Below are 13,694 nucleotides of genomic sequence, written 5' to 3' on the forward strand. Positions count from 1 at the left end.
GCGGACAAGGATTCTTTCAATGCCTTTTCTCACGGCAATAGCTTTGCTCATATGAAATGATTTTAGAAAGTTGTATTAGTGATAATTAACAATAGATGAAATTTGAGATTTATTAATATAATAGATGGAAAACATAGGCAAAATGAGTCTCTACGCAATGTAAGATAAAACTCTTAACAGACTCAATCTTCTCTCGTACACCATCAACGATTAAGTCAAACATTGTTTTTTCTATATTTGAAAAAATATCATATTTACTTGCAATTCAATGCTTTATAAGCGTGCTAATTGATCCTACAACATACTTAATTTAAGACAAAAATCTTGTATAAAAAGAGTCACTTTGGAGAACAACTTATACTTATCATTGCAATTGATAGTTTGGACATAATTATCATGCATATATAATTTTTTAAAAAATCCATATAACTTTAATAGTAGAAAAGTATGATAATTGAAAACCTATATGAACATTATAAGCAAATACATAACATTATTCCCAACCAAATGAGACAAGTTCAGTAATAAGTCAAGACAAACATTATTAGCAACAAAGTTACATGTTTATAGTCCCATAACACATGTTTTATCAAGCTCCATGCATTAACACAACATGAAGCACAAAATTTATTCTATTATATGTATATATAGAAAATGATTATCCTTTGGTTCAATTAGGACACCATGAAGAACCATGCCACCCTTCCAGCAAGGAGTGTTGAATCCATTTATTGCAAATTTAACAATTTCCTTCCCGGTTGATCCAACCTTGAATTCACCTCCAAAAACTTTGTGCCATGCATCCTTTTTGTATACTCCAAAGTTGTCATTTCTCCTTAACTTGCAACCATCTGGAGTCACTAAATGAAGTGGAACAGGGCCATAATCCCACCCAAAAGCATCAACTTTGAACTTTATGATGTAAAATAATTTATAAGTCTTGTTTGGTAACAGATGTGTTTCTTCTAAGTTAAGTGTTCCTCTTACTTCCAACCAACACACTTGAAGCAACTCCATTCCCTCTCCATAATTTAACCTGTACATAATTATATACAATGTTAATAATATTAATATTGAGCAAATGAAATATATATATATATATATATATGTATATGAGTCTTGCTATATTTTAATTATTGTTTAAGTACATATCTATATGGGTTTTGGTTTGAATATCAACTTAATCAAAACAAATGATAATTGTTTGAGTTCTCAAGTTCATCATGGTTATGTTTTTTTTCTCTTAAAACATGATAGACATGAATAGAGGAAAATCAATTAAAAAAAAAGGTACACAAGAGCAGAAATTTTCATCTCCTTCATACTTTTTAACCATGCAAATGCAATACTGTATTAGAGATAACATGAAAAATCCATATCACTGATCAACTAAACCAATATAAACAAACAAACAAACAAACAAAAAATAACAAAGCTTCAAGTTCATCACACAAAAATCAAACAAAACAAGCTTTTATATCATACTCTGGCTTATCATCTTTGGAAATTGGAACCTTTCTCCAAAACCTCCCATCATCTCCCCAAACAATGTCCAAACCTTTTGTAGAGATGCTAAACTTATTGTCAGCAAGAGCATCCCACTGCTCCAAAACATTAAAACAAATAACAAATTAACAAAAAAAAAAAAAACATTAAATGAACATGAAAAAAAAATCAAGAGTAACAATATCTCAAGAAAAGAAGAGCTCTTTTATAAAACTTACATGTTTATGATTGTCCGAAGCTTGTTGTTGTTGGCTCATTTTGTGTGAAAATTGAAGACACTCTTTCTTGTTAGACTCATGAACAACTTCTTCAGCTTTTATACACATTTAAAGCATTTGGAATAAGGCCATACTTTTCCAATGATGAATCCAATTGTGTGATAAACCTGATTTATTCTTTTATGCCTTGGTGGAAATAAGCATTTTCTTTTTCTCTTTTTGAATAATATATAAAATTTTATTACTTATTTTTTGTGATTCGGATTCTATTATTTAATTAATAAAAATATGATTGTAAAAAAAGTATATCCGATGAATGTAATTAGTGATGGTGTATGCACGAGTATGTATGTATACACACAACGGTATAAAATTTAAACTAGCTAAAAACAAGTATGGAGTTAGAAGAGAATATTTTTATTTTTTTGTTCTATTTTATTTTATTTTTATTTTTATGACTTATAAATAAATTAGAGAAAAAGAAAAGAAAAGAAAAACCAATAAATATCTCCAAATAAGAAAATAAATAATCAGGCCACCAAACAGAAAAAGAAAAACCATCTTTGCTTATTAGCGTGCTTGATTTTAGTTTTCTTAAGTTAAATAAGAGGAACCTCTTAATTTTTATTTATTTATATTTGACATATTTCAGAAAATTAGAAAAAAGATTATAAGTCTATATACATATATATATATAAATGCTTAATTTATGTTTTCCATAAGTACCGTGCGTGCAATGTTTTTAGAAAATTTAAACTTATTTTATTTCTGAAAAAATGCACAAAAACCATTTATTTTATAAAATATTTTCCCCGAAAATTTGAAAAAAAAGAACACACACCCAAATGGATGGATATAATAATAAAATAATAAAAGAAAATTTAATTTAATTATTTTAAAAAAAAAAGAACATCAATATGAAAAGAATAAGAAAAATTTATGGCATATTTGTTCTTGGTACAACTCAAAAAACCACAAAGTGAAAGAACGATGCCTTTTTTGTTTTGGCCTCAGAAGTGCTTTTCAAAACTTTATTATTCCATTCATATTCACAATAAATAAAAAAATAAATAAATAGCATGTAGTTAAATTTTAAATCCTTGTCTTTTTTATAATATTATGGAAAGAATTTTAAGAGCTCTAGCTTGGAGGTTTTTTTCCCATAATAACCCTATAAAATTTAATTATTACATGCTAATGTATTTACCTCCAACAACAATAAGAACAAATCATTAATCTCAACTATTCGGGATCGGCTACATAAATCCTTACATTCCAAAGTGCTCCATTAAAGACCAAAAAAATTTAAATAAATCAAGCTCAAACATATGCATTTACCTTCACAAATGATTAAATATTTATATTAAATATTTACATTCCAAAGAGCTCCATTAAAGACCAAAAAATTTAAATAAATCAAGCTCAAACATATGTATTTACCTTCGCAAATGATTAAATATTTACATTAACTATAACAATATCTATATTTGTAAATTTGTAATGTGAAAGTTGAAAGAAAAATGGCAATTTGACATAGTCATGTAATAGTCATGGAAACTTGACATATTCATAAGAATATATAAACAAATAGAATAGAAATATTTTGTGGGAATATATAAACAAACATAATTTTTTACAAGGCCATATTAGTAGTTACTCACTCATTTAGTAGGGGCAAAAAGGAGATTTTTATTTGGCATATTAACAATCAAGTGAATCCTTAACTTAATGGAAACACTACTCTAAGAATGGAGAAAAGTACAAATGGCATCATACAATGTCACACAGAAAATAGAATAGTGCAAGCATCAAGCTGTTAGATTTTGGTGATATGCTAGAATTTGTTCTGAATAAAAGCAGAGGAAAATATAAACATGTAAGTTTTGATTTGCGGTCATAATGAAAGTGGCAGAGCAAAGTTTGGTATCAGAAAGTCGATGTAACAAGATTGAAGTGTAAGAATAAAGGTTAAGAGATAGATCTAGACGATTGATGAGATGACAATTCGAGGCATCTTCATAAAAGGAATGGCGTCTATCTGTGATTCATCCACCTTAAGCACTACCATGCCAATATCATCTGGACATTATTGGAGAATTCGATTCCTCAACATCCTCATCACCATCGACATTGTGCACCAATTGGCAACTTCATTCAAGATTCTGTTTGACAGTGAAAGAAAGGCACCAAAATGTATTATAAATTGGTGGCAGATGAACCATCAAAGTCCATGTTTGAGAACTTTCTGTGATAAAAAAACAAGGGGCAGGGCGTTTTGAGACAAGCTAGCAGAGCAACTACACAACAGTTAGCCTATCTACAACCTCAATCACTAAAAAAGCATCATGTTAATTTGTTGTGATAACTAATTTGTATTTTCACAATAAATTCACTTCAGAATAATCACATATACATATAATAAGTCCGTGTTATGTGAAATCAAATAACCAGTCCATGGATGTATGTTTCACATGCAGTGAGAAGCAGGCGGAAAGGAGTTGACTCTGAACACCAAGGCAGTTAATGCGAAGATAGGTATTGGAAGAAAAGCTTAGATGGTTCTACACAGGTTCTTGTGATTATTTTTTAACATTAAAGTCACTTGAGATGCTCCAGGTTGGAATAGTCCAGTAATATTAAAAGTAAGGTTGCCGGGAAACAAGATAAAACATGCATGTCAACCTGTAAGAATATGCGGGTCATGGTTGGGTGGATGCTCCTGAAGGAGGACTAGAATTTACTGTTGCATAAAACAACTCAGTTAAACTAGCATTTTCCATGTATGAAATGGAAAGTGATGAATGGAAGAGAGGTTTAATCATTAGGGAAGTGAAATTTGAACCAGAGAATGCAGTTAGAAGAATAGTTTAAGAATATCATATATGAATTATAACTCCTCAAAATAAGGTTTCAGAGTGTGTACTTTTACTTTCGCTGAGCTGGTTCTGTTTTCTGGTCAACAATGATCGATGATGTCGCCAATTCTTCTGCGGTCACAGGCTTATGCAACTGCAGACAAACATTTACAGGGGCATAAAAATCACATGAAATGTACGAAGCTCTAAATATAATTCACCATGAAGATGAAATAAATAAATCGATTATGTTCAATTCATAATTTATGTAAAGCTGAATTTGAAGTATGGGATTTAATATAAACACAACTCAAACATAACATGGGTTGTAAAAATACAGTTAAGCATGTGATCATAAGAGTTACTATAGTAGTATAGTGTTAATCTTCAGGCCTATAATGAGATATATGGTATTTACATCGGTTTGCAGGTCAAATAAATTTTATGAAAGAATTCAAGGTGATCTATGATAGTTTTCTTGTAAAATTGAATTGAAAATTTTAATATTTTTTATTTTTTCATTTATTTGCATATACCTCCCTGAAATATCAAAGGATTTGCAGGAACTCCCTGGCTTCATTGTAATTACACACAAAAACCCTAAAATCTTTACCCATGTACAAAAGCCTTCCAAGGTTAAGAAGATTGCAGGGAGGAAGAATACATTCACAGAATATTCCCCTTACACCAGAAATTTGAATTTCTCTCCAAAAATGCCATTGTGATTTATTTGACCGTCGATTCACTTTCAAAACTTAAAACCATTTACTTCGACCCAATGGATCAAACCTAGATTCTGAGATCTTCATATCACAAATATTGACTCTTCTCCTTCACCCATTGCTTCTTTCTTTATTTAAAACACATATTTTACTCTCTAATCTTTGCATGAGCAATATACTTCACACATTTAGTTAGAGCTAAATAATGATTAAACCATAAGTCAGGGTTTCTAACTGACGACATAGAGGTTTCTACAATAACAAATCATGAAAGAAAACACAGAAAATAAAACCCCAAAACTAAATTCATGTCAAGATGATTAGGGTATTGAGATGTCATGATATATATCAAGTTGACAAGTTTTCAACCAAAGCACAATAAGAAAATCATCTAACATCCATAGATAGAGCTCACTGAGAATAGACAAAGTTGCATAAAAAACTGGGGAAAAACCAAAATTTAAAGAAACAACTAATTGTAGTGAACAAAAACTCATAAAAACACTCACAGCATTTGCAATAGAAAACCAATGGAAGCATCTGAGAATTGGATCCTCTTTGGAAGGCACAGTATCATGATTCCAGTACGTAAAATTCCCAAACTCTGCCCTAGATTCCCAACAGCTCGAATCCCCTCTCATGGCCTCAGATCTCTTCCTTCCTTCCACTTTTTTCTTCCCCAACACAAACCCTAAAAGATAAAAATCCCATTTTTCCTTCAAATTCTTCCAACAAAAGCATAACTTCAAATTTAAATATATATATATATATATATATATATATAAAGACACACACACACACACACATTACCTTGAAACCCTTCAGGTAATTCAACGGTGGCTCCCTTGCATCTTCCTCCCTCTGAAGAAGGCCTCTTCCACGTTCAATCCGTCAACCACGAGACCTAAAAACGGAACTAAGATTAGGAAAACCCAATCTTCTACAAGAGAAACAGATGATGGATAAATAGATAGATTGGAACCTGAGGGTTTGGGTTTGAAGTAGTCGGAGACGGGGCAGGGGCCATCGCGCTTGATGGAGCAAGGGAGGAGATGGACATTCCCAGTGAGATCAACGGTGGCGGCGGCGGCGGCGTCTCCTGGGCGGAGATCGATCGTGCCAGCGATCCCCGCCCTAGTGTTCTCCATTTCCATTTCAATGATATTAGAAACCCTAGCTTCGTTTCCCGCTTTTTTTCTTGTGTTTTCTTTTGAATTTATATAAATCCGAACTGGTTCAAGTTCATTTTTTTTTATATATAAGTCCCTCTAAATTTTAAAATTACAAAAATATTTTCATAAAATATTTTGGGAATAACTGAAAATTTTTTAGATAAAAAATTCAAGATTTTTTTTTAGAGGGTGTGTATATATTCTTGTTCTATATTTTAATGCGTTCTAATACCAAAATTTTATTTCTAAAAATATAAAAATAGAAACTGAAAAACAAGAACTTGCGAAAATGAATGCATTGCCATAATCCACAACATAATTAATTCAGGCTATTTATACAAAAATAAATAAATAAAAACAACAAAAATAAATTAAAAAAAATACTACATAAATATTGAATAGTACTAAAAACAGAACTATATATCATTGGCCTCCTTTGCTTTTGCTACATCTGCTACAACAAAGAGTACAACAGCAAATGCTTTCTATGTCATGAACAATAATAATTACCTGCAAAACAAGCCGAAATTTTTAAAGATCGAAACTCGAAATTAAATAGGTTCAATTGTGAAATCTGCAAACAAAGTACCGAAATTCAAGTTTCAGGATCAGTGAAGTAAACAGGGCTCTCCGTTTCGCCCATGTTAGCCGAAGCAAATGAATCTACTGAGTGTACTGTCGATGGACTTGAAGGAGTCTCATCGGAATCAGATATATCGTCATGGATAACTATATGTTCATCAGCTTCAGAAGCTTCAGACCCAGAAGTTCCTAACAGGAGTTTGTTTATCGCCGCCTTTGCAGCATCGAGAAACCATTCATCCTCAGGGAGTGCACTGAACATGATTTTTCAGCAGAAAAAAGTTGAGAGTGAAGTCGGACTACATGAAAGATGCGACCGGAGTAGACTTGAATGATTACCTTTGAGGGTCTACACCTTTGGAGGAGAAGGTTCCGATAGCCCGAGTTATAATAGCTGACACAATTTGTTGAACGTTTCGTGATGGATAACCCCCACAAACAGCGATCTCGACTATAAAGTGCATATCGAGAATTAACTGAAAGAAAGAAGAATGGAAAATGATGTTCATGCTTTCAATGAGAGAAAATGAAATGCTGAAGTTGAGAGATATCATTAGTATCAAGTACATGCCTGTTGCAGGCCAAATCGTTCGAGTTTAACTGATTTGTCTTCAAAGACATCCCAAAACTCTTGCTCATTTGATATCCACATCACCACTGTTTCTGTTAACCTGGACAGCAAAATCTTTTGTATCTTTTCCTTCCCAAGGAGAACATCACCAGCGACACTTGCCAATTGCTGTAGTCTTCCGAACAAAGCCTGCAGAAAACATAACAAACCCATAGAAACTTTTAAGCATGTAAAAAAGGGCAAATGAATTGATGTTAGTTGCTGGAAGCTGCAAATTTTTATGAATATATCCTTTGAGACACCGCCTTAAAGCTCATGCAAAAAATATCAGTTAATAGACATACAAAGAGAAGGAACAATCCAACTGATCCATCAAAATCCAGATGCCATCTGCTCGACCAATAACTAAACGTTTGGTTCCCAGTTGTGTATTTACTTTCCTAATATATTGTATACTTCAAGATATCACATCACACTGTAATATTGCATGTTTAAGCTGTCATACACCAAAAATCACATTTAATTTTAATAATGTAATATGATAGAGCAAAAGAAAGAAATGCGAAAATTTCAATGTTAGGGTGGGGGTATTTTAATCTTATTTAGATAAAATTTGGAAATACATAGTGAACCTGGAAAATTCTTGAAGTTTTCAGAAATATTATTAAAAAAAAAAAGGCAGAGATATATGCAGCTAAGCACATTTATAGGGGCATGCATGCGAAGAAAAAAAAACCTGCATAAAGAAATTCCACTTAAACAGATGACGGCATACATTGATGCCATCTGCAAACCATAATAATCAACAACAGATGCTCAAAATTGTTTGCTTTTTACTGACTTTCATAGGTTTGCCAGGAAGAAGGAAGTTAAAGGCTGCTTTGATAATACCTAATGCTACTATTAGTATAGAAACAATGTCAATATAAACAAGTGGAAAATATAAGTACCTGGAATGGCAATGAAGGTAGAGGATCAGATTCCCAGAAGAGATCATCTTCTTTCCCTTCCAAATACATCCGAGCATCCAATCTTGCATTGCCTTCCCGTGAATAGATGAAGGTCAAAATGTATTGCAGACAAAAATGATCTCTGAGCTTATCCAATGAGTGCTGAAGATGGCGTCTCCAATCTTTGAATTCAATAGTAGAAAGAGAAAAAGAACCAATGCTCTCAGAGGACCCACTACTTCCTTCGTTATTATCGGCCTGTATGGTAAAAGTTCTTGATACAGCCATTGGTAATAATTCATCAGCAACAGTGAATGCAGTTCCCAAAAGTGCAAGTTGTTGCGCATCGGTTTCAGCTCTAAAATGAATAATCTCTTTATGTTCTATAGGAGTATCATCTTCAGAAGGTGGTAGCGCCTTAATCAATGTCTCAACATATTTATCAAATAGTTGAAGAAGTTTATGTAAGATGGTTCCTCCAAAATGCGAAACAGCCAATGGTGTCAGCTGCTCCAATATATCCTGTCAAATGACCAAAAGAAAGCGATACCAATCAAAAAAGTGTATAGGGCGTGAGGTTCTCTGGAGGAGTGTCCTTACATCTCCTTTAAACATAGTCTAGCATCTAGTGTATTTTCTTCCATTAGCATCATATTTTAAATATGAATATGTAACGCTTCAAGATTATCAAAGACAGATAAAACTCAGCCAGATTTTGGTTTCAATGCCCAGAAAAATTTAAGTAACATAATATTTAACAAGAACTGAAGTAGGTAACTAATGGGGCAATCTAATATTGAGACAATGAATGCTCAACTTAAGACAAACACAGATTCAAACCACAAAAAGTGCTAGTACATAGAAGTCAGGGTGTTTGTTTAGGGTGATATTACAAGGAAAAGAAAGCTATTGTCCTCCCAGATAGATATTTAATTTTTCTTAGGTGAAATATTATAAGGAAAAGAAAGCTATTGTCCTCCCATATAGAAATTTAATTTTTCTTGGGTGGCAAAATTACAGCATTGAAAGTAGGAAAATAGCACAGTGAAATACTTCAGTAGTAGTTAAGAAACATTATGCAATTCTGACTGAAATATAGATTATTTTCTCACAGGTTTCTAAATTGTGTTACAAGTTACTGGACACGCAGAATAAGCTGCATAACATTTACAAGCACGGCATGCAAATAGATTGAAGTATTAGTCAAAGAAATTTGAAGATTCAGAATGCCTTCTGCCAAACCTTATTCCTGGCCCATTAAGCTTAAACTCAGAATATATATATTGCCAATCAAGTCACTCACACCCACATGACGCATGCATGCACACAAAACATAGTTGTGGCCAGTTTTTTATCACAAAATAGAAGGAGATGTCCATTCCAAGGAAAAACACAGAATAAGTCAATTATAAGAAGATCAATGCACTGCAGTTACAAAAGATAGGACCTTATCTGTATGTGAAGGAAAACTTCCATTACCTAGTAGTTACTGCAGCAATTACTAACTAAGCAGTGCAACACATTTCAAGAGAAGGAATCACTTACTTCAACAATGCACATGAACTTCTTTCCAGTGCTATTCAGCATAATATTTGATGATGCAGCAGCAGAAAGTGGTGAGCCAGTTTCTGAGGAGAAGAACATCGTGTCATCATCTCGTGCTAAGTCAAGTACTCGTTTTTTTGCCCGTCTTATATTCATGTCAAGAACCTCTTCAAGATAAGGACGGAAAAGAACCATAAGCAATTTTGAGAATTTTCAGCCCTTGTGATTCCAGAAAGGAACAGTGACTAAGACTAGCTTGGAGGCATATGCTGGCAGAACGAAGGGCGGAAGCAGTCTCAGATGGAGGAGCATTCTCTTTAACAATATGAATAAAAGCCTCAATTTCACACTCAGCCCACTGAACAATTCGATTAGTATAAGCAGGTGCATCTCCAAATATCGAAACAGACTCTTTTTTTGCCAATGAGATTGTAGAAAACACAATTTGAGAAAGTGTTGCAGAATATGTTTCCAAATAAATAGAACATAAAGGAAGAAAAGCCTCAATTTTTTTCTGAAGTCGGGAACCATATGCTTTAAGCAACAACTGATGACCCAATGATCCTTTCCCAAGCTTGACTAGACCAGACAAAGCCTTCTTAAGTTCACCATTGCTCACAGAAGACTGTTCAGAAATCTCAACAAGCTGATCCACAAGCATACCCTTTCTTCTTAAGAAGTCTGCCTTATAAGCTGAAATTTCATCAGATGAATTTTCTCCAGAGTCATTCAACTCTGCACATCTTTTTTCTTCTGCGTCAAATGCCAAAAGTGCTTCTTCTACTTTATGTTCTGCCAAAAAAACATCCATTGTTTCCAGAAAGTTGATTTTTATATCCTCTGATTCACTTGTTGAAGAAAAGTCAGCTTTGGAAGCCTGAACATTTTCTTCGGTACTAACAGCCTCACTATTACATTTATGCCATACTTCCAACTCCCGACAAACACCACTCATTAGATCCTGTACAAGGATTCCTTGGGCTGATACATGTTTCTGTAGTTCAATTATTTCTTGTTCAATCTCAATTACCTCTTCAGACAACCTGCAAAAAGTAGGATGAACAGGAAGAAAAAACTAAGTACATAGCTGGTTCTCTGTATGCAATTGAGGTCCTTGACTCCGCTGCTCATCCCCTAGCACTCTATTATTGAAGCTAGAACCAGAGGCAATTAGATCTGAAGTTAAGCTAGTGGAAATCACATTCCCCAGCTCTTCATAAGCAATGTCAATGTAAATCATTCATTCAAACAGCAATCAACCATGTGATGCAGAACAATATATTGAATCACAAAAATTTGGGCGAACTTTTGTAATGGTTAAAGGGAATAATCCTCAAAAAAAAAAAAAAGTCTTGCTTACTACCTTTTAGTTATCGACTCATGTGGAACAAAAGTTTTGCCATTAGATAGCATATACTGAGCAATTCCAGGACATAAACTGCATTATTTGTTTAGCTAAATCAACTTGGAAGTGAACTCATCCAAAAAAACAATATGCAATAAAAAAATGTTAAGCAAAAATTAACTAGTCATTTTGCTTGTCTGAGCCATTCAAGACAAGTTTCAAGAAGCACACTGTTTTTTTGTCAGCTTAGCCGATGTGGTAACCAGTAAAAATTAGGTATAAGGAGAACACAAGTCCACTCCATTGTATTCAGAAAAGATTGCTGCTTCTACAGAGAGTACAGTTTTTGGATAGTAATTGTCATTATTACCTTAAAAAGGCTAAATATTTTGATTGCATATTCCCACATAAGTTCTCCACAGCATCTTTCAGATCCAGAAGTTCTGTACAAATCTTCCTGACCCCCTGCATAGAAATTCATTTATCAATGAGCAAACAGTTTTCCCCCCTCTAAAACCAGCTGGTCAAATAACTAAGATCAGACAGCCTGGTCAAAATGAGGATTAAACTCAAAGTCAAGGCATGGGCGAACGCATAATCTATCAGAAAAGTGGAGGCTTCAGTTTAAATCAAGCAAAAAAGAAAGCTTTTTATTTTTAACATTTCCATAAAGTGTCCTCAGAAAGAACTTCTCGATCCTCAATCTTCACACAAAAAGTCAATGAAAAAATCCTACCCCAACTGAAATGCAATCTCTTGAGCAACTTAAAAAAAATCTACCCAAAAAACTGCTACATGATTCAATAGCCAGGCTATAGTTTCGTCACATTTAGCCTAAGGAAATCCACTGTATGCCATCGAGTACGGTCAAAGGACTACACCAAACTTTTAACTAAATCAAAAGAATTCATAGATTAGAGAGAATAAAAATTACAGAAAAAGCTAAAATTAATTCAATCAAACAAAGTTCTCTCACGCAAATAATCAAACATGTAAAACCCACATAAAAAAACCAATCTTTTCATACCTTTAAAGCAAATTAAAAAAGAAAGAAAAAAATTCAACTCCATTGCATTACAATAAGAAGAGAAAAACCCCACTTCAAACAAGAGATCAAACCAACCATCACGAGTAAACTCCACAAACAAAAAAAAACACAAAATCATCATCAAAGGTTAAAACCATCGAATAAAAACCACTAAAAAAATCCCAAAACCTCCAAATTCAACCCATTCAGCTCAATCACAGAGCATCAAAACCAAAGAAAAGAAACACAAACTAAAAAAAGGAAAACAAAGAGACAGCTCCATAGAAGATGACCTTCTCGGTGTCAGACTGGTAGATTGCGGTGATGCTGGATTGAGGAGTGATCCATTCATGGGTGGGGAAGTCGTCCTCCTCCTCGCTGCTCTCCATTGCTCTCTCTCTCTCTCTCTCTCTCTCTCTCTCTCTCTCTCTCTCTCGCTCGTGAAGAGTAACAACAGCTCAAAGATTAGAGAAAAAAAGAGAGACCTTTGAGAATGCTCACAATGGAGATGGCAAAATAGTTTAATTTTGGGAGGGTGGGACCCACAGTGAGTGATTTTGACCGTTGGATCATGGATGAGTGGTTGGATCACTTGGATCTGATGACGTGGACTTTGTACAAAAATTTCGAATTTTTGCATTTATACCCCTGCAAAATGTGTATTTGAACATTTAATCTATACAAATTATGTTGCTTATGTAACCCCATAAAACAGAAATATTTGTATTTGTTTTAGAGTTTTTTCATATATCCCCTCAATATATATATTTTTTAATTTAATATTTATTTTATCCATGACGATAAAAATATGGTGTATGTAGAATTAAAATAGAATAGCCTTAGAATTTGTTTTTGGTCATTTTATATTTTTCAAATAAGAAATTTTTTATGCTTAATTTGTAATGATTAATAATAAAATGATAATTTATTTATGCTTTTTCCCCTAGTTTATAGATATAAATTTTATGAAGTATTTATAGGGATTTACATGTAAACTTATCATAAAAAATTTTATTACACTCCATAATTTTTTAAATTACACACAATATACCCCTAAAAATATTGTCATGAACTCTCGCTCTATTAATTTTATAATCTTTACACTTTTATTGTAAGGGTATATTTGCATAAAAGCCAAAAGAGAAGTAAGAAAGTGCCTTTTTGCATGAATACCCCTCTAACTAAAAGTTTAAAGCAATAA

General features: G+C 33.1%; 3 protein-coding genes across 3 annotated transcripts; all 3 read right to left on the reverse strand.

Annotated features, from left to right (window-relative positions):
- Window positions 1-493: 493 nt before the first annotated feature.
- LOC120263048 (lectin-like) lies at window positions 494-1,835 on the reverse strand. Its single transcript, XM_039270969.1, has 3 exons — window positions 1,725-1,835; window positions 1,486-1,601; window positions 494-1,036 (listed from the first exon to the last, which is right to left on the reverse strand). Exons 1-3 carry the CDS (start codon window positions 1,830-1,832, stop codon window positions 628-630), a joined length of 633 nt encoding a protein of 210 aa, XP_039126903.1. The 5' UTR covers window positions 1,833-1,835; the 3' UTR covers window positions 494-627.
- A 1,557-nt stretch (window positions 1,836-3,392) lies between these two features.
- Window positions 3,393-6,524, reverse strand: LOC120263751 (ribonuclease H2 subunit C). The gene is given in 6 exon segments (XM_039271726.1): window positions 3,393-3,886; window positions 4,648-4,733; window positions 5,811-5,992; window positions 6,112-6,145; window positions 6,147-6,205; window positions 6,284-6,524. Coding segments are annotated over 5 exon segments (531 nt in total). The 5' UTR covers window positions 6,456-6,524; the 3' UTR covers window positions 3,393-3,886; window positions 4,648-4,649.
- Window positions 6,525-6,885: 361 nt separating this feature from the next.
- Window positions 6,886-12,968, reverse strand: LOC120263695 (exocyst complex component EXO84C-like). The gene is given in 9 exon segments (XM_039271660.1): window positions 6,886-6,983; window positions 7,063-7,309; window positions 7,395-7,531; window positions 7,627-7,815; window positions 8,577-9,098; window positions 10,122-10,328; window positions 10,330-11,164; window positions 11,837-11,931; window positions 12,787-12,968. Coding segments are annotated over 8 exon segments (2,322 nt in total). The 5' UTR covers window positions 12,883-12,968; the 3' UTR covers window positions 6,886-6,983; window positions 7,063-7,068.
- Window positions 12,969-13,694: the final 726 nt, after the last annotated feature.

Source organism: Dioscorea cayenensis, chromosome 6 (genome assembly GCF_009730915.1).
Source record: "Dioscorea cayenensis subsp. rotundata cultivar TDr96_F1 chromosome 6, TDr96_F1_v2_PseudoChromosome.rev07_lg8_w22 25.fasta, whole genome shotgun sequence".
Lineage (NCBI taxonomy): Eukaryota > Viridiplantae > Streptophyta > Magnoliopsida > Dioscoreales > Dioscoreaceae > Dioscorea > Dioscorea cayenensis.